This window comes from Engystomops pustulosus, chromosome 3, assembly GCF_040894005.1.
Source record: "Engystomops pustulosus chromosome 3, aEngPut4.maternal, whole genome shotgun sequence".
NCBI classification, from domain to species: domain Eukaryota; kingdom Metazoa; phylum Chordata; class Amphibia; order Anura; family Leptodactylidae; genus Engystomops; species Engystomops pustulosus.
The window spans coordinates 148181984-148204002 of record NC_092413.1 but is presented as its reverse complement, the minus strand read 5'-3'; the positions used below and the strand labels follow the sequence as shown (position 1 = coordinate 148204002).

Genomic DNA, 22019 nt, shown 5'->3' with positions numbered 1-22019 from the left:
CAAGATGGAAAGTAAGGACTTTAGTTATGAAATAAAGATAAATAATACATTACAAGTATAAATATTATTGAAGCATCTTTTTACCTGTAGAAGAACTTGATGCACCAAAGCTTGTTACATTATTAGGTGACCAGATACCTGTTGATGGCAATGATGATGCAGAAGAGGGAATGGTTAAATGTGAAGAGTTTGTGGAAGTCACTGTAGTTGAGTTTGTGATTGTTGATGTACTGGCAATATGAGATGGTACTACTGTAGTACTAATTGAGCTTTGGCTTAGATAAGAAGTAGTATTACTGACTGTTGTCTGAGTTACATTACTAGGAACATTGGGTTGGAGAGCTGTTGTTGTAGAGCTGTTTAGATGTAATGTATCTGGAGTACCAGTAATGGTGGATGCTGAACTTGAGCTCCTGCTTCCGGTTACTGTAGTATTTGGGACTGATGTCAGAGCTGAGTAGCCATTGCTGGTAACATTAGATTGCAGGGTAGTTGTAGAGCTTTGAAGATGTGATATATCTGTATTACCAGTAAAGGTAGAAGCTGAAGTTGTAGAGAAGCTTCTAGTTACTATAGTACTAGAGACTGATGACAAAGTTGAGTTCACATTACTAGTAACATTAGATTGCAGCGTTGTTGTAGAACTGTTTATATGTGAAGTAGCTGCTTTACTAGTAACGCTGGAGGCTGTACTCAAGTTGCTTTCCCCAGTTACTGTAGTATTTAAGACAGCTGCCAGGGTTGAGTCAACATTACTAGTAACAATAGGTTGCAGGCTTGTTGTAGAACTGTTCATATGTAATGTAGCTGGATTGTTGTAAATGGTGGATGCTGAACTTTTGGCTTCACTCTCAGTTACTGTGGTATTTACAACTGATGTGAGAGTTGAGAAGACATTGCTTGTAATATTAAAAGGCAAGATTGTTGTTGTAGATCTGATAAAATGAGAGGTATCTGGATTACCAGTTACTGTATTATTAGAGACTGATGTCAGAGTTGAGTAGACATGGCTAGTAACATTAGGATGTAGGGTTGTTGTAGAGCTGTTGAGATGTAATGTAGCTGGATTTCCAGTTATTGTGGAGGCTGAACTTGTGGTATTGCTCTCAGTTCCTGTAGTATTTGAGACTGATGGCAGAGTTAAGTAAACATTACTAGCAGTATTATGATGAAGGGTTGAAGTTGTAGAGCTGTTTAGATATAATGTATCAGGAGTAACAGTAGTGGTGGAGGCTAAACTTGAGGTGTTGCTACTAGTTACAGTAGTATTAGAGACTGATGTCAGAGCTAAGTAAACATTACTAGTAGTATTTGGATGCAGGGTTGAGCTTGTAGAGCTGTTTAGATGTAATGTATCTGGATTACTAGTAATGGTCGAAGCTAAATTTGTGGTGCTGCTCCCAATAACTATATTTGTAATATTAAGTTCTGTGGTCGATTCTTCAGCATTTGTGCTTGTTACTGTTGATGATCCGGAAATGGTAATGCCACTTGCTGGATTATCTGATGTGGTGCTTAAAGGATAAAGTATTGTTTGTGCTGAATGTACACTTGTTATGGTGCTTTCATCTATATTTGGTTTTCTTGTAGAGCTTGCTGGACTTTCTTGGGTATCGCGTAATGTTGTGCTTTCTGTTAAATTAAGCTTTATACCCCCTGTATTGGAAGTTAATTTCAATAAATCCTCCCCAGTCTGTGATGATATGGAAGATTCAGTGCTAGTTTTCAGTGCATTTTCGGCTACAGAGGTTATGGACACTGTTGTAGACTTTATACTAGAGGTTACTTCCAAAGATATGGAAACACTTGAAGACAATGTTGCTTCTGTTATTGATTCAGTAGTTGTTTTGTGTTGAATATCTATAACATAAAAAATTTAGATAAAAAAACTGAATACATATTTTTTTATGATATAGTCAAAGTACATATAATGGAATAGGATATACAGAACAATATATGTATACTGTATGTATGTACAGTAAGACTAAACATTCAAATGCACTCTACTAAACATATGAGGGGCATTATACGTTATCTTCTCTGTCATGTATATCGCCAATGACAGAGTGGTTCTCTGCCCCACAGGACTGGAACTGACAGGGGTTGGGGTCATGCACACCCTGGACAGCTGCATTAAAGGGGTTGTCAACTTTCAGCAAATAATTGATATGGTTTGTGTAATGAAAAGTCATACAATTTTCCAATATAATTTCTGTATCAATTCCATGCAATTTTCTAGATCTCTGCTTACTGCCCTGCTATAGGAAGCTTCTGGGGCACATTTACTTACAGGGTCACCGGAGTTCACAGAATGACTATAATGCACTGTGCCGCGATTTACTAAGATCCTGAGCCCGTTATCATGAATGTGTTCCTTCCCTGCTCACGAGCTCACCATCTCTTTGGTGGCGCATCTAAGTGCTTGGGCTTGCGACACAATTTGAAAGTTAAGTCCGAATCAGTCGGACTTTCTGACGACACGTCCCCTAATTTGTGTCGCATGGAAGCCTGCACTACAATCCCAGCGCACACACTTATTTTAATACCTGTGCAAAATATTTTAGCCCCAAAAGTGATGCACAGTCCGACAAAAGTGCGCAGGGCAACCCTTAGTAAATGAGCCCCTCTGTGTTTACTGATGCTGCATAGAAATCTGTCCCTGGTCATGGGATGCACACGTACGTGCACAAGGCGTTATTATCACAGAGAGTAATCAGGGCCATGTAACGACTCATATACCTGCTTGTGCATCACATGACCATGGACAGATTTCTCTGCACTGGCAATAAACACAGAAACTTTCTAAAGAAGGACAGCAAGCAAAGATCTTGAAAACCTTCAGGTATTTCATACATAAAAAATATTGGAAGATTGTACAACTTTTCCTTAACCATACAAAATAAATTATTTGCTGCAAGTGTATAACCCCTTTTTAATATAGTTTACACCATAACTGAAATACGTCTCTGCCTGCTCTGTTACGAGTGAAGAGAAGAAAATGGGGAGCATCGGAAGTTGAATATGTAAGTTTATTTTTATACACTCGTGTATAAGCCTAAGTGGGGTTTTTCAGCACATTTTTTGTGCTGAAAAACTAGGCTTATACACGAGTATATACAGTAGATTTTCTTGCTAATTTATTAAACAAGAAAAACTGAAATATCACATGGTCATACGTATAGTAACAAATGGTAAACCAAGCACTCCTTTGCTGAAAAATATTTATTCAAGTATACACGGCGGCTCCCATTACTCCTTGCCTGATCTTTGTGCTCATTAGCAATTGTGAAAGCTTCCTTCTGAGTTCTGCTATGCCTGATTCCCTTTTGCTGTCCTCAGACCTGTACGCTGACCTTGCATTGCTGCCGCCTACCCTGATTACCTGCCTGGGCCTGACCTGGATGCTGATTCTGTACCTCGACCTTGGCTGCCACCGCTGGCTAGTCACACGTGTGGAAATACCTGGTGGCACCCTGCCGCAGCAAGTCCATCCCGCTTTGCGGCGGGCTCTGGTGAAGACCAGGTGCCACTTACATTCTGGTCCCAGGTGTCGGCTGGTACCATCTCCTGCGGTGGTCCAGGGTGTTCACTTACCCCGAGCCCTGACAGACTGAATGTAAGTAAAATATGAATGTCACAGCAAAGGGTCTGAATACTTATGACCATGTGATATTTTAGCTTTTCTTGTTTAAAAAATTAGCAAAAATATATAATTTCTGTATACTTTCTTTATCCGCTGTATTTTAATTAATTACCAAATATTCTACCACCTCCACACATTATAACAAAACTTGAAATGACCAATTGCTTTAAAGAAGATGCATATATTAGGGATTATTTTATTAAAAGTACCTGTCTTTTTCATTTATATTTTATTCGTATTGCACACTTTGCTGAATAGGGTGAATACACAGATGTTTCAATGGGTAAATGTGTCTATGAATAAAGTTATATTTTTTACCTATACAGTTCGGGCCTGTGTATCCCGGCAGACATTCACAGTGATAAGAGCCATTAGTGTTTATGCATATAGATGTACTTGTGCAGTTATTGGCTAAAGGGGTGGCACATTCATTGATATCTACAAAAAACATTAAAAAAAAATTAAGTACAACATTAAAAGCTATTAATTAATTATATATTATATTACATGTATCCATAAATTAAGTGTAGAGGTGCAAACATATTATATTATAGCATTTTTCTTTATATATTCAATGATAAAATGGTATTTTAAACTATATCTACTGCCAGAATAAAGGATTGTTAACCAAGCACACTGACATACTGGTGTATGCCCACTCTGGCAGGATCTGATCTTCTTTTTGCTTCTCAGAAATTAAAGGTGCGCCTTATATATGAACCATACTTACAGACAACAGCTGCCTTGAATTGTGCACAGGTCTGCCACCTGCTGGTCAGTCATCCTTATAATCAGGTGCGCCTTATAATCCAGTGCGCCTTATATATGAACCTAGACGTTTTAGCAGGCATTTATTGATGGGGCGCCTTACAATCCGGTGCGCCTTATAGCCCGAAAAATACGGTATGCAAATGAGCCCGAGGGACTCGAGGCTACGTATGTGCAGGTAAAATAATGGTAAGAGTTGCGGAGAAATTTGCGCTTAAAAGTCTCAAAAAAACAACAACATTTGACAAAGAACTGAGATAAGAAAGGCAAATAGGCAAGAAAGGCAAGAAAAGGGCCCAAATCACAGCGAAACTAAAAGAAAAAATATAAATGACCCCCCCCCCACCATATTTTTAAACAGCACAGCTAACCATAGAGGAATAGAATCTGCCAGAATCCAGGGAGTAAAGTAATGGTAACAGTGAGAGATCTGCTGGCTATGATGGAATTAGCTAAGATCATTTCAAGTTTTACAAAAATAGAGATCCTTTAGGTTTTATATTATGTGAGCAATAATCTATCCTTGCAGGACACATAACACATGGTGGGGATCCAAGTCAGGTGTGGGGATCAGCAGCTGTAAAACAAACACTAGAATGTAGTAGCTGTGTTATGTTGTCTAAGATCAGCCATGGCCATTTTTCTATTAAGATTTTTTTAATGGAAATCCAGTAATAAATATGACAAAAGACAATTAGGATAAAATACAAACTGACCCGTGCAGAAAATGTATGGATCACCGTCATAACCATCAGCACAATGACAGGAGTAGTTCCCGGGCGCATTGCTACATAAAGCATTTTCTGCACAACTTGACGAGTTCATACATTCATTGATATCTAGAACAGAAGCAGATAAAGTAAAATGTTGCACTTTCTACAAGATACTTTTCCTGCATATAAATACTAATTATAGAAAAAGACTTCAAGCATATTATAGTAAACAAACACATAAAATTAACTTATTTTAAATGTTATAATTTACCTACACATTTTACTACAATAATTTTTCTTAAAATGGCATAGAAAGAGAAGGGGGCAACATAGATGGGAGTATAGAAAGATAAAGGGGTTACACAGATAGCAGGATGCAACATAGAGTAGGGACATATAAAGATTAGAAGGTGTTAAATAGCAGGGGGCAGGGGCGTCGCTAGGTCTAAAGATCCGGGGCCCGTGCCCGGATCTTTTGGCCTGTGCCCCGAATGTCCCAGGTCAGTGGGACACTCGTCCCGCTGTCCAGGCATATTTCCCTATTCTCATCGCTATCTACGTGCTCAGGACGTAGATAGCGATGAGCACTGTAGTGGGGAAGGAGCCGTCGGCTCCATTCTCCACTACGCAGCGTCTCCTGCTTCAAGCAGCTCACTACATCTGCCGGGACCAAGAGACGCCGGGTGATGATGTCATCACTAGTGTCTTACAGCCCCTGGGAGAAGCCAGAGGAAGAGCTAGAGGTGAGTATCAGTGTTTTTTTTATGAGTGGTGGGGGGGGGGCACATTGAGGGGGTTGGCATGGGGAACATTACAAGGGGCTGTGGGGACATTATTGGGAGCTGTGAAGACATGGGGATGGGGGTTGTTGGGGACATTACATAGGGCTTGGGGGACAGTACTGGGGGTTGTGAAGACTTTGTGGGGCTTTGGGGACATTACTGAGGGCTTTGGGGACATTACAGGCTGCTGTGAAGACATTGGCGGAGCTGTGGGGGACATTACAGGCGACCTTAGGAATACTACTGGGGGCTGTGGGGACATTATTGGGTGCTGTGGGGGATTTTACAGGGGGCTTTGAGGACATTACTAGGGGCTGTGAAGACTTTTGGGGGACTGATGGGGACATTACTGGGGACTTTAAAGGGGGCTGTGGGGAACATTACAGGGGTCTACAAAGACATTGGTGGGGATATGGGGGGCATTACATTTGGTTTTAGGGACATTATTGGTGGCTGTGAAAACTTTGGGGGGGGGGTTGTGGAGGGTCATTACAGGGGGCTCTGGGGGTCATTACAGGGGGCTGTGAGAACATCTGGGGGGCTCTGAGAACATCTGGGGGGCTCTGAGAACATATGGGGGGCTGTGAGTACATCTGGGGGGCTGTGAGGACATTCGGGGGTTGTGAGGACATTTGGGGGGCTCTAAGGACATTATTGGGGGCTGTGGATGGACTTTACAGGGAGCTCTGGGACATTACAGAGGGCTGTGGGGGACATTATAGTGGGGAACTTCTCAATGGGGACATGACTGAACTCTAGGGGGACTCTACTTAGTGTAGGTATTTTTAGGTGAGGGGATTCTTTATGTGGGCACTATTAGGGACGGCATCACTTAGTTTTGGGCCACATTAGCGAACATTATTAGGTGAGTGGCACAATAAGGGGGTAATGTAAATTATGGGGTGGGGGCAGTAATTGTCAGCTTAACTATAAAGTGTGGGGGCCACAATGGGAACCATGTATTGTGTGTAAACCTATATGTATATATATATATATATATATATATATATATATACTGTATATATACATAGGTTTTATGGCATGTTTTACATGTTTTATTGTTTCTGTGTTAACAGTATTTTCAGGAGGACTCTGTCTCTATTGGGCCCCTTTCACAGTGGCTAGCATACCACCACCATAGGAGTGCATTGTGCACGGTACGGCAAGAACAGTCGTGTGTCACCGTGCCATTTCTCCGTAAGAATGGCCCTGCTGTAGGGCTTCTTATAGAGATGGGAGGGGGGAGGAGAGCTCACCCCTCCACCTCCCCAACCAAGCAGCCTGGCTGTGGCATAGCATGTGTCCGTGTGAATGGGGCCTCACAATAAAGGAGGTAGAGTGTTAGGGGTAGCAGCAGGATAACACTGTTAGGGGACCAAGATGTAGGAACAATAAAGAACATGAGATGTCTGTGAGGTGATCAACACAGGGAGGACACGTGGCTGAAGAAAAGACGTGGTGATGCCGGGCCTAATGGAGAAGATAGAGGACACATCACCTACAGTCACTGGATGTAACAAGTAGGGATTTCTCCTGTGTTTTCTGTAGCTGTATGTGTTGTCTATAGCTTGTATATACAGGAGGGGGCATTACTGAAATTGTGATATACATGCATTGGGGCATAGAGAGATAATAGAGTGAAACATAGAAGGAGGGTATAAAGAGATAAGAGAGGGTGACAGATAGAAAATCATCCCAGTTTGGGTTTAAAACAAAGTTTACATTTTCAATTAAGGAAAAATCATCCACCTCTAACATGTATATATATATATATATATATATAATTTTATTTCCATGTACAGTATAAAAGATACAAATAATAAATTACTAACCATTACAATGTTTATTGTCTGCAGAAATCTCGTAGCCATTGTTACAGGCACAGGAATATCCGGCCAGAGTATTGATGCAAATCTGGTCACAATCTGACTTTCCTTCATAACATTCATCAATGTCTTTAAAAGGAAAAATAACATAAAATATCAAATCAATAAACAGTTTTTGAAATTCTGACACATTATATGTCTTTATCAGTGGAAGTCTTGAGATTCCCACTGATTTCTAAAATAAAGGGCCATATAAAGCAAGAAAAGTATGACTCTACTCACTCTTTATGGCGACTTCTAAAAGTCAATACCATAGTTTAAATATTTACAACAGGTATATCTGATATTCAAACCATTAACCCATTTTATTGCCATACATAATTAATACTATTATAGTTTCTTAGGCTGGGCTTTTATGGATCTGGATGTACAACATCTGTGTGATTTTACTTTTTGAATTAAAGGGGCAGGTAATTTTTGTGTGTATTGCTGTTTTTTGCAACTTTTTCAGACTTTATTTATTTTTTATATAAAACTAGATTTTTTTATATTACATTGTCCCACATGAGTTCCTGCCTTCATTGGACCTGGGCTGCTGAGCTGCAGCTGCGGGGTACCGATGGGTGGCAGAGGGAGCTCTCTTCCTCTGCACCCATTTAGCCACCCAGGATTGGTGCTCTTCTGATCCTAGGTGTTAGTTCCAGGGCTGAGCTACTATAACACAATAGGGGTAATTTGCTAAGGGCCCGAATCGCGTTTTTCCTTTTTCTCACATGTCGTGGAAAAAAAACAAAGTAAAATTTGCTTTGATATGTAAAGTGTAAAATTGACCTGGACATTCAGGCATCAATGACCATCAATCACAAAAGGGTTATGTCGTGAACGGCCTGTAATTTTAAATCCAAGACCACTGTACATTTTAGCCCTTGAGGCAGCATCCTCTACCAACAATTCAAATTACAATTCTTGTACGGTTGATATGTGTTTAAAAATATGCTGTATAGCTTACGATACACTCACCAAAACATTTGATTCCATCTCCATATAGTCCCGGAGGACATTGTGAACACTGGTAACCATCCAAAGGTGCTTTGTTGTCCACACAAGATGATGTATTGAAGCAGCTGTTCTCCAGACAGGCATCATAATCCTCAGTACAAAACTCTCCTGTCCAACCTGATGAACATTTACAGGTGGCTGTCTGATATATAACATTAGAAAAAATTTAAATACACTTTGGAATAAAAATATATGCTTAAATCTGTAGCACCATGTATGTCTACTACTACAGGACATGCATCACCTCTTACTACTATTCGTGCTTATAAAACAATTCATTTACATTGATTAGATCAGAACCAATGGATTAGGATACATTTCCACTACTTTTATGATTTAAAACATTGCAATTTATTTTAGTGTTTTACACGCTTCTTGACACTTGCCCGCAGAGTTAAGAAAAGTGACTAGTGTCACTAAAAATGGGAAATGTATATTGAATATTACTGTAATATATGGAGCAGAGACAGGAGCAAAGAAGACAGAGATCCCTAACACTGAACCCACCAAAGGCCCTCACGTACCCTAGGTGGCAGTCCCTTCCTACAACAAAGTGCAAAACATAAACACAAGGACAACACAAAAACAAACAGATAAGAATGGTTGACAAGCTGTGTCACAACAGAGAGGGAAGACATAGTAGAAGAGTAGTCAGAACAGAAGCCAAGATCAGGATACCAGGAATTCAACAGAGAAAAAAAACTCTAACAAGGTGCAGAGCTAGCCAAGAACTTTTTTTTAACCAGTGAATAAAGGGGCAGATGATTAGTGTATGAGGCTGTCAATCATAGTGGGTTAACTAACACTAGATCACAGCTAAGTTGTAGGAAAGAGATGCGCAGGATGCTCATCAATCAGATTGCAAAGCAGCTAAACCTGGGTTCATACACAATAGTAAAAGAAGGCACAAGGAAACAATCAGGGAATCCTCAACCGCACACAATGGACAGAGGACAACATGAACACAGATGTTACAATGATCATTTCCTTTAACAAAGAAGTTTAGTTTTAATCTTCAAAATTTCCCATATAATGTAAATAAAGATTATCTACTTCACTAAAAACACATGCATTTATTTTACTTACCATGAATTTGGAGTTGTTTCTCTCACCCCTCAGAACTGTATTTTCATAGTCACAGGTCGCATTATTGCTACAGTTGCAGAGTATTAAAGTTAGTCCTAGCTCTGCCGTTGCTTGTGTGTTGTTAGCTCTTACAGTTGCATAAACTGGAACCGAAGATGAGGGTAACCAGCTAAGGCTTCCATTTTCTGCATTGGAAAAGATACACTTCAGTAGTTTTATATGTATTTGATATGATTTCATGTGTAAATGAACTCGTGTTTTATGGATGAATAAAGTGCTGGATGCTTTCCATTAAACTGTGGCTCTAGTGACCTGGCACTTTCAAAGTCTCTTTCACCTTCAATGAATTAAAGCTGGAGATGGTTAGCATGAATCATCCATTTACCTCTTTATAATGCTAAGTATACACCACAGTTATGACCATGACTCATTTAGAACTATCATAGATCTCACCTTTCCTAGACTACAGTGCCTTGTAACGATAGTGAATGGAGTCACCGTGTGAAACTTTGGCATCACAGTCACAAGAAATCCAGCAGAGTTTTGGTTATTTGCAACTTATGGGTACATTCACATGAACGTGTGCACGCCCGCTGCATCAGCGTGCTGGCGAGAAGGGGGATGAGCACTGTTCACTCCTCCCCTCTCCATAGGGCAGTTCAGGGTCATCGCGGCAAAATACAGCAAAATATAGGAGATGTCATGGTGCGTTGAGGTAACGTCTGATCACTGCACAGTAACAAGGCACCTTACGCATCAATGAGGACCCATATCTGGCCATAAATGGTGCAGCCGGAAATCGGTCCCCATTACGTTCACATTAATGTAACCTTAGTGTCATGGTCATGTCAACCTGTGCATAGCAGAGTAGTTACTATCATTACACTACTGTTTGACTTTGTGAATACTGTATTTTAATTTGTGAGTTTCTTGGTAGGCAACCAGCTAAAACCAATCCTAACAAATCTTTTACATTCCTTTACATGATTGGTACCATATGAAATATTCCTTGATGCATTATTCACATTTATAATTTTGTCCTACCTGTTAATATGACATCACTGGACGTTGTGTCTATATTGAACATAGAACCTGCAGCAGTGTAGTTGATAAGAACTTGAACATTCAAGGAGCTCATAACTGTTTGAGGACCAGAGATGTTTGGGGGGAAAATGTCTGAAGGAAGCAAAATTAATATGATATAAATGTGTAATTATTTTAGTAGATTATTATAATTATCAGCGCTCTGTGGACATGATCATACTGTGCAAGGACAAATCATCAACTATTAACACCCCCTTGATTAACTATTTATTTCTAGAAAATACATTATTTAGGTTTAAAATAAACTTTAATTGTTATTTCCTAGATAATGTAATTATTAAATAAAACTGGAAGATTGGAAGGGGTCTTCTGTAAGTCAAATTGTTTTTGTTTACTTATCTAGCTTACCCAAATTAGTTCTCCAATCAGTGTACATCTGATCACTAGCCTTTGTTGCGGATCCCACATCAAAGTTTCCAGTGCTCAAAATATCAAAGAGGCAATTTTCATTTCCTTTGCAAGTGATATTGGCCTTTTGGATTATGTCCGGGTTACTTGAAGTAATTAACTCATCATAGAACAAGGGAATAAAGCTATTATTGTTGTAGGCATACCAAGACTCTCCATTGGTAGAGTTATAATGGAAAATACTATTTTCTGGTGTTGTTTTCCCTGTAAAAAAGAAATGCCTTCTGTAATTACTTTTCTTGTTGGTTTGCATGGAATTCCTGACCACCGAGAATTACATTATATATATATATATATTTGGCACATTGTTTACAACAGTATAAAGAACAACACATGGTCCAATCTTATTTGCTAGTATAGTGCACTGTAAACTAACTCACTTTGAACCAGAATTTCTACTTAAACTGGTCATCCTTGGAAATATTTTTAAATATTTTCATATTTTTGAAGGCTATGGGTAGATGTTTTGCTGCTGTTTTACTGATGAAAACATAAAACCTCTTTGTGGTATGGACAGACTCTTACAGTTTCATTTCAACAGACTCGGACAAAACTGTTGCAGTCATAATGTTACTACTATATCCATAGACAGAAAGTAATTTGCATGCAGCATAAACAACAATCTCTTACATGTCATCCCAAAGCTGAAGATCTGTGAGTCTTTGAGTTTTGTGCTCTCATTATATGTTAAGGTATATCCATCTGCAGAAAGGAAGTCATCATTTGGATTCCCATTGTAGACTCCTGAGGTGGAAAAAATCCAAAAACATAATGCATAAAGTTACAATTGCTAACATAACTAATGTGTCCAAGTGACAGCTCTTTTTTCATATAGTATTGATTCATAGGAACATAATTGGATAAGAGTTAAAATATGATGTATATTAATTTTTATCATGAAAATGAGAAATGCTACTAACCAAGAAGTCCCGTGGTCCTATTTTGAAATTTTGGTTCTAATGTCAATACAAAGCTCAATATTCCAAAGTTAACAGAAGACGAGATGGAAATACCCATATCAAAATAAACATTTGCTTCTCCAGTGCTCGTCTTCCCAAATGCCACATGTTCAACGTAGGTTAAGTTATCTAAAACAAAAGATAAGTAAATACCGAATAATATAAAATGTATGGAGATCACCGATAAGGTATGCCAGAGATTTGTATCTAGGGCTTAAACCTCCCTTATCAGTTGTAAAGGTGAATTTCAAATTAACTCTTTCACGGCTGCCCTGTACCAGGGCGAGAGCACAAAACTAAGACACACTTGTCTCCTAGTAAACGTAGAATCTCCCCGTTTGTTAACACTCAGCGGCATATATTAAATACAGAATCATCAGAATGGGGGGGCGTGACAAGGAAATAGAATACTGCAATGCTATTGGCCATAATGAATTTACCAGGACATTTTCCGAAAAGGTTAATAAATTGTGCACAGTATTCTCAGAGGCCCTTCTCACAGATATGTTTATTTTATCCCAGCTACAAAATGTACAGAGAATGGCTCAAACAGCTTCTTGCTACCCAAAACAATATAAGGGGAAGAAAAACAGTCTGAAGGACAACTATCTCTCACATGTGTCAAGGAGAAACTTTTACAGGCAGATTATACAAAAATGGCTGAATCATGACATTAGCTGGACAATGCTCAGCATGACCCCCTGCTAATACTAAAATGTCTGCTTTGATATAAAATGGTGTCTGTGTGGTTGTCTTGGTCCAAAATGGCCACTGTAGAGGAATATATCACTAACAGGTAAAACTTTCTAACTAATGTGATAGAGTAGATGGATAAATTAGAGGTGTAGATGGAAAGAAGCCCTGGTGAGGCACTTGCTACAGTTATGTGGGTCTATCAGATCCTACCCTGCCATCAACTGTATAAAAAATCATATGAAGGGCCTGGAAAACCCCTTTAAGTAAGCTCGTCTACATCAATGTACAGAATAGGAAATTAAAAGAATAAATTTTGAAATATTTCCATAAACATTATTCAAGGTAAAATAAATAAATTGCTACAATAACTATATACCAGATAGTGGAATGTTTGTCCCATTGTAGCTTATTACAGTTTCATTATCATTCTGTAAGCTCCATTGTACCTGAAATGCAGAAAGAAGAAACACTAGTAACCACTGTATAATTTGTCTGTATTTTTATAGATGTACAGATACAGCACTGGATTACCTGGTCGCCAGTTGATGTGACTGCTGCTAGCCCAACAAAGTTAGTTGCATTGCTACTGCCATTCATAGAAAGGGCTGTGCGGCCTTGGAGTGTAAAGACGGTGGTAGACTTTTCATCCTTGACATCAGCCAAAATGAATTCACCCAGACCATTAAATGTATAAGGGACACCATCAAGTGTGTTAATATGAGGGTCCCCATAAAAAAATCCTTGAAGAAATGTAAAAAGTGTTAAAAATAATGACTCTGTGCCCTTCATATATATTAGTACTGACATATATAGGACCACTGAAGAGGGGTTTCCCACAAATTTCTTGTCAGTTTCCATCAGCTGCATAGAGAGTAATGGAGCAGAACGGTCATGTGCGGCCGTCTGCTTCATTAGTCTGACGGAGCAACGAGGTGGCCGACGGACCCCTCCTTCTTTTCGTGTTTTGTGGGGGTCTAATCACTGAGACCCCCACTGATCAGCAAGTTAGGCTCTATCCTGTGGATAGGGCCTAACTTTTGTTCATAAGAAAACCCCTTTAACCAAGAGTACAAATCATTAACTTGTACAAAATGTTTGTACAAAACAAAACATTGTACAAATCAGTTCAGTGGTCTGAAAGGTGCTAAATATCCAAATCCATATTTCATGACATATATTTGTTTAGTCGTTGAAACTGCAATATCATACATGATACAATGCTCTGTTTTATTATGATATTCCAGTGCACTGGTTGATGATTTGGTTAAATTCACCAGATGCTAAACCATCTATTTAATCCCTTATTCAAATAAATCTTTTTGTGTTTTTACACTTCTAGAAATCATGTTTCATTTATGTTATTTCTTGCACATAATAAATAATGGGAAATCTCTAAATACAAGGTTTATTACTAACAGGCAGGCTTCTGTTATTTTCATTACCAACAAGTAATTGCCTCTTTTCTTTTTCTCCACATACCTAAACGTGGTGGGACATAGTTTTGGCAAAAGTCTAGAGGTCTTTTTTCTCTGTATAGATTGCAAAGATAATTGGATCCAGAATACTTGCAGCACATGTTGAAAGGATCAATTTCTCCAACTGAAAAACAGGAAAATGTTTTCAGTTACCATATATACTCGATAAGCAACCCAAGTTTAAGCCAGGGTACCTCATTTTAACGAAAAAATTGGGAAAACCTATTGACTCCAGTATAAGCCGAGGGTGGGAATCGCATTGGTCACAGCCCCCCTGTATATAGCCTGCCAGCCCCTGTAGTATACAGCCTGCCAGCTCCTGTAGTATGTATAGAATACCAATAGAAGTAAATAGGATACCCAAATGAATATATATATTTGCAATAAAGTTAAATACTCAGTTTACAATAAGCAATATACGTCTTTATTTAATCGGTCACCACAAAAACACGGTTAAAAACTTAACATAAAAACCACAAAGGTGTGGCGGTGGTCTGAAATAACACAATACATAGTAAGTACACTCTAAGTATCCAACAAGCATCAGTAAATACAATTAGGCTGTAACCAGTTCCATTACTCACCAGGGTGTAGTATGTAGCCAAAACAGAACGTATGAGATAGTAACTCTGACCACCGCCACAGCACCCCGACGCGCGTTTCACCGTCGCTTCCTCTAGGGGGTGGGTGTGGGGGTATGTAGGCTGCCAGCCTGCTGTAGCATATAGCCTGCCAGCCTGCTGTAGTATAAAGCCTGCCAGTTCCCTGTAGTGCATAGCCAGCCATCACCCTGTAGTACATAGACAGCCCCCTGTAGTATATAGCCTGCCAGCCCCCTGTAGTATATAGCCTGCCACCCCCCTGTAGTATATAGTCTGCCAGCCCCATAGTATATAGCCAGCCTGCCCCCCTGTAGTAAAAAAAAAAAAAAAAAAGAACACTGTACTCACCTTTCCGATGCCCCCCATAGCTACTCTTCTTGCTTTGAATACTCTTCAGGTCCTTCAAATCCTCTTTGGGTCCTTTTCGGGTTGTTCGGCTCTCTTAAGGTCTCCATGGCACACACAATGATGTCAGTCGCTTACCAACGTCATAGTTTGAGAGCCGCCAGCATCACGAGAGGATCCGAAGAGGAGTGGAAGGACCCAAAGAGATAACTTTTAATTCATTCTTTCTTAAAAAAAACCCTATATATGATTTTATAACAATTACTAGTATTACCAGTGTGACATTTAAGGTGTCACACTTAATCCAGGCCAAGTCAGATATACGATGATATCCGGGGAAGTATTAGCGGGTAGGGGTCCCCTGTTTTATGACAATTACGCCCCCGTTTTTCTTAGCGAATTTTCCACCATCTGTTCTGGAGGAAACTAGCAGTGGGACAGGCTGGATATCACCGGAATCCCTGGCGGTGTGCTATGGGATTTGCAGACCGCGGAGGACACCAGCAGTACCTGTGTACAGTGATGAAATTAAACCTCTTGCAGATTTCCTAACACCAGTACACTGTGTACAGTGATGAAATTAAACCTCATGCAGATTTCCAAACACCATTCTAACTCCCTCTCGCCAAATCAATCAGTAATATATAGAAAATGATTGATTCTGTTGATTCTTATTTTACCAAAGTACATATGGATAATAATTACTGATAAAACTATAGGATGTCGTCATGCAAAAAAGGAATAATCAAGTTTCCTGTTTGATTGGAAATAGAATTTATCTAAGAAAAATGTAATTATAAATATTTACATTTTGCAATACGTCAGTAGTATGATATTCACAAACAACATAAGAGTATGGTTATATTTGCCAGCCATCTATAACTATGACCAAAATTTGAAGTAATAACTCACTCCATCAGACACAAAAAATATAATGGGAATAGTAAAAGAAATTACTGTCGTAACATCCAATGATTACATAATTATGTTATGAATAACAAACAAACTCTCGCTACTGTGTTTCATACATAGAATTAATAGTTAAACCGAATTGGTCAATGAAGCTGTCAATCACGGACTTCAGTACAAAAGGCGCCCTCACCCGGCCGCCCCCGCCCCTAGAAGAAGCCGGGTAATCCCGGTGAAACACGTGTTGGGACATACGTTTATCATCCATGGCCATAGCATAGGGACTTAATAACAGAGGGACAGTGTTAGAATCACACCGGGGTGTATAGGAGGATACGAGCAACAGCGCGACAAATAGTTACTTAAGCCGGCAGTCTCAGTCGCAAAGTAGTACGCGACTTGTTACTTACCCGACAGCGTAGCCTCAACCAGTAGAGACGCGGCGGGTAGCGACTTCTGTCGCAATCCTCTCTGCTTAACACTATCGGTGTTGGTGCAGTACAGTGCTGCAAAGAGCAGCGGTACTGCTGGTGTCCTCCGCGGTCTGCAAATCCCATAGCGCACCGCCGAGGATTCCGGTGACATCCAGCCTGTCCCACTGCTAGTTTCCTCCAGAACAGATGGTGGAACATTCTCTAAGAAAAACGGGGGGGGTAATTGTCATAAAACAGGGGACCCCTACCCGCTAATACTTCCCCGGATATCATAGTATATCTGACTTGGCCTGGATTAAGTTTGACACCCTAAATGTCACACTGGTAATACTACTAATTGTTATAAAATCATATATAGGGTTTTTTTTTAAGAAAGAATGAATTAAAAGTTATATTTTATTTCTTCTAGACACTCACAACTTTCATCTTTAATCCCCCCTTCTTTTCCCCTTTCCCTTTTGATATGAACAATCTCCAGTAGGTGGTGCACACCGTGAGTGCTTACTAATAAGTGAACACATAACCTACTGAATTCAAGGACCCAAAGAGGACTCGGAGGGCCCAAAGAGGCACAGGAGCATCGGAAGCAAGAAGAGGGCCTACAGGGGGCGTCGGAAAGGTGAGTACAGTGTTAATTTTTTATAGACTCAAGTATAAGCATAGTTATACTCGAGCTTATACTCGAGTATATATTACGTACTTGGTACCTATTAATAAATACTGTATTTTTTTATGTTACCTTTGTACAGTTTTCTTTGAGGAGGGAGAACTGTTTTCCAGAAATAATCGCCATAATCTTTTTGGTTTAAGTAAAATTTTAAGAAGTTGAACGATATCCATGGCGTTGGGAGATATCGTTCCTTCTCACCATAAACAAGGGCTCCAGACCAGCTGTAGTAACATCTACTTCCACTACCATCTCTAGAGGGGAACATGTTTTGCACAGACCAGTATTGTTCTGTAATAGAAATAAGCAACAGGGCAAGAAATATTATAAAATAAATCATATACATATTTTAAATATGGTAGCAAATTCATAAATATTACCTGATGGACCTTTTAAATCAAAGCCATAATACAAAGGGCTGAGACCATCGGTAAAAGAAGGGTCCAGCTTTGCCTGATTGTAAGTACAGGGGCATGAAGATGTTCCAAATAACCAAGTGGGTGTCACTTCAGAATAATACCAGCTCAGACACTGAAGCCTTGAATTTAACGTGCTTTGGCTATTGCTATCTAGACGATAGGCCCATTGTCCTTTTTTCCCTAGTAAAATAAAAGCAGTTTAATAATTTCATTAACATAATCCACACCTAAGAAATGTTGTATTCAACAGACAACAATTTAACTGATAATATACCTGTATTGTAGCCCTTGTATTGATCAGGAGTGTATCTTTGTGCAATGCTGACAGAAGGTTCTGTCTGGGGATCATTGAAAGCTGGGAAATTGTTGAAATTGTTGGTGCTAGGAATACCACTAAAAATTGAATAGGACAAAAATATTTGTGAATTTAATGCTGAAGGCAACAAAACAAAACAACACAAGAGGCTTGAAGGGGATGTGATTTAATAGAAAAGGGTGTGGTTAAGATGCCATATAATGGGCCAAAAAGTTAACATTTTGGTGCAGTTTCTATGGTAAACAGTCTTAGCCTCATGATGCACCAGTATAGGTTTACATTGTGTAATTAGTATCAGTAAATCTATGTGTGAAGCTACTAAAATAGAGTATATTCCAAGCTGCATAAACACTTTACCTGTAGTACCCCATTTTTGGTAAATGGAAGCCAGTGAGAGAATTGTATTTCCATTTCATTCCACCATCCTCAAACAAGATTAGAGCAAAAGAGTAAATACCATCAGTGGCTAGAACCACTTGGTATGTATTTGTCTGCAGTAAAGAAAATAAATGAACATTTATACAACATCAGCTTGTATAGTAATCGGTAACCGTACAGGAGAACATAATTCAAATATAACTATGTGTCAGTCAGTGAGTTTAAAATAAGTGTCTTCATCCTCCATGTTCACTAAACTTTAAATGGATTCTTGTGTGTATTACTTTGATAAAAAATAACCTGTGTGCTTATAGATATGGCCTGTGTGTGCAAAAAGTATTGTGTGCACCTTTCATGTACATGTATATATTGCATAATTTGTATAATAGTATATAACTAAACTAGTATATATTTACTAAACTTAAAATGGTCCCAAAAAGACACAGAAATGCACAAAAAATGGCTCACCAAGAGGTAATTATCATGAATCAAAATATTATACATTTTATTGAGGAACAGACTGAAAAACAAGGACATACATTTAGAAACATTTAAGAAATGTAATATACAAAAATACAGAACCGGAGACCTGGGTGAGAGTCAATCGCGTGTCACCACTGACCAAACACTTGGTAATGTCTACTGACCTTCTCTCAAGGTAAACAAGGTCAACAAGTATCAAGCAACACAAAAGTATCTAAAAAATAACCTTGAATCACAGATACATAGCACCCAATAAATCAACATAGTATAAAAACCAAGGACCAATGATGATCACCAACTACAAAGCAGGTAACTAACCATGCTGTGAAAAAGTGCTAGTGCCACAAACCGTTCTCAGACAATTCATACAATTCATACAAAATAGTTAAAGTGCCACATGGAAGAAAGAAATGCAAAGTGCTAGATATCACCAGATTTTTACACAGATAAAAACATAATTGCCTGCACATTTTAAACAATCTTTTTGCTGGGTCTAAATAAGAAAATACTTACATTGTTGACTTGTGTCTTCCAGTATGCTTCTAAGTTGTACTTTGTAGAAGTGAATGGCGGAATGTTATCCCATGTTATTTTGATGGCCCAAAGAATGTTAAAGTTAAACCGAAAATATCCATTGAATGAGCTTTCTATGGATTTTTTGAAAATCGTATCTGCATTGGATAACTGGAAGTCATACACCTACATGAAACAACAAATATATATTCATTAATATAAAGAATGCATATTGACATGTATTTACATGTGATTCTGCTATAGACTGACCTACAATTAATGAAAAAGCCTAATACAAATTGAAATTATTTCCGACACATCTGAACACATAGATAACTGTTGACTTGGCTCAAGCCTCCAAATTCCCTAATTAGACTAAGAGTGTAAAGCAATTTTCGATGCGAAAAGCTTGCAAGTCAAACCTACTTACATCACACCTGATAAAAGTAAATTATGTCAAGATGACTGTGACAATGTCCACGTCTAGCCAATAGTCAAGCCATTATAGGCAGTTCCAGGGTTATGAACAAGATAGGTTCTTTTGGTTTGTACTTAAGTTAAATTTGTATGTAAGTCGGACCTGGTATATTTTATAATTGTAACTCCCTCGGACTAAAGTAAAGCTTCCAGACAGCTTCACCTGAGGTCACAGTGGACAGAGAGGTCCGTCTGTAATTAAGTAAGCAGAGTGTTCTCAAGTCAGGGACTGCCTGTATTTCGTCTGCATACATACTTGTAGTATGGTACTTCACAGTGGAATTTTTTTCTAAGTTACCTGGTAATAAATATCCCCAATGCCTCCGGATAAGTCTGCATCAGCCCAGAAGGCGGCTATAAGTGGAGGTGTTAAAGGATCATTGCTCTGGAAAGTAGTGTATGGATAGCTGAGCACATAGACTGGGTCATATGTGTTACGCTGGAACACAATCACGCCATTATCTGTAAACTAAAGAACATAGATTAGATAATTTACTCCATGTTGCACTCATTAAATGAGCTTTCTATGGATTTTTTGACAATTGTATCTTCATAAAAGTGTTAGTGTTATAGTTTACTATAGTTTGCACTTTTGTATGACTATTTTTGATTTTTCTCAAAAATTTGGGTGGAATGGTGCTGTGATGATGCTTCAGTGCTACAGTTTTCCTATACTTTGCACCCAGAACCACTGGGTTGCAGTGGGTGGATAATTATTGTAGGCTTATATGTTATTTAATTTCCGTATTTTTCGGACTGGATTATAATGCGCACCATCAATAAATGTCTCCTCAAATGTCTAGGTTCATATATAAGATGCACCGGATAATAAGGCGCACCTGATTAAAAGGAGGCCCCAGCAGGTGGCAGACCTGTGCATAGTTCAAGGCAGCTGTTGTCTGTAAGTACGGTTCATATATAAGGCGCACTGAACTATAAGGAGCACCTTTGATTTCTGAGAAAATCAAAGGATTTTTTGTGCGCCTTATAGTCCGAAAAATACGGTAATGTATTTTTATGTACGATTACATATTGCATAATAGACACAAAGTAGAAGTACAAATGGCGGAGAACTATAACTTTAAAAGGTATATTTTTATTGGAAATTCAAGAGTTAAAAACGAAGAAAAAGACACTGCTCATGGTCAAGGGTGCATTAGACCAGAGTAGTGCACCGACAGTTGAAAAAGAGTGGGCCTCTCTTTAGTGGACGGAGTGGGGCTTGGGTTCCCTCCAGCACAACCATATATGACCAATCTCCCACCCTCTACCTCCGGATACACGGCAGCCTCATCCTCTCCCTCTCATTTCTCCTCCTCCTCTCCTTTTTTACAGCGGGGCCCCTTGTACCCCCTCAGGAACCGCAATCCACAGGGAAGAACGAAGAATCCCTAGTGATTAACCTATCGACTAAATTACTCACTAGACACGAAACATCGATTCTTAAGATAGGCTTATCCTTCGTCCCTGTTAATAAATGCGACACATTTGGATGGTACAAGGATATCCATCTCTTCTTACGGAAACTCAGATGGCGCAAATTTTTTGCTGCTAAAGACAGGAAGGAGTCTCGTGAACTTAATATCCCTATTGATATCCTATCTGACGTCAGACTACTACATGACCTCTCGATTGACCTGTTCACGGGTCTGCATAATAAAAACACAAAAACCCCCCAAGTTGGTGACATTACTAGTATAGTAATGTCGGATAAAGGCGGTAACATCGTAGTCATGGAGGCTACACAATATCAACTCATGTGTGAAACTCTACTAATGGACAAATCCAGCTATGCGACCCTCCCTCAAGACCCTACCACATCCTATCTTAGGGAACTCCGAGACATTTTGTTGCCAGCTTTGGAAGACAAACTCATATCTCAAGATGAATACCTATTCCTAATGCCTAAACATCCAAAGCTGGCCACCTTCTACGGACTACCCAAGATCCATAAAGG

At 39.1% G+C, this 22019-nt stretch overlaps 1 protein-coding gene across 1 annotated transcript in view; it reads right to left on the bottom strand.

Annotated features, from left to right (window-relative positions):
* LOC140122878 (uncharacterized) overlaps nucleotides 1-21788 on the bottom strand; it is a 44665-nt gene extending 22877 nt beyond the window's left edge. The window contains exons 1-20 of the mRNA XM_072144123.1: nucleotides 21756-21788; nucleotides 20361-20531; nucleotides 19586-19771; nucleotides 18569-18702; nucleotides 18170-18288; nucleotides 17857-18075; nucleotides 17549-17767; nucleotides 14524-14643; nucleotides 13576-13784; nucleotides 13421-13490; nucleotides 12310-12477; nucleotides 12020-12133; nucleotides 11330-11593; nucleotides 10922-11053; nucleotides 9878-10062; nucleotides 8753-8933; nucleotides 7739-7861; nucleotides 5128-5250; nucleotides 3962-4081; nucleotides 85-1860 (exon numbers count right to left, since the gene is read on the bottom strand). Coding sequence (XP_072000224.1) covers nucleotides 85-1860; nucleotides 3962-4081; nucleotides 5128-5250; nucleotides 7739-7861; nucleotides 8753-8933; nucleotides 9878-10062; nucleotides 10922-11053; nucleotides 11330-11593; nucleotides 12020-12133; nucleotides 12310-12477; nucleotides 13421-13490; nucleotides 13576-13784; nucleotides 14524-14643; nucleotides 17549-17767; nucleotides 17857-18075; nucleotides 18170-18288; nucleotides 18569-18702; nucleotides 19586-19771; nucleotides 20361-20531; nucleotides 21756-21788 — 4666 coding nt within the window. The remainder of the gene's footprint in view (nucleotides 1-84; nucleotides 1861-3961; nucleotides 4082-5127; nucleotides 5251-7738; nucleotides 7862-8752; nucleotides 8934-9877; nucleotides 10063-10921; nucleotides 11054-11329; nucleotides 11594-12019; nucleotides 12134-12309; nucleotides 12478-13420; nucleotides 13491-13575; nucleotides 13785-14523; nucleotides 14644-17548; nucleotides 17768-17856; nucleotides 18076-18169; nucleotides 18289-18568; nucleotides 18703-19585; nucleotides 19772-20360; nucleotides 20532-21755) is intronic.
* Nucleotides 21789-22019: the final 231 nt, after the last annotated feature.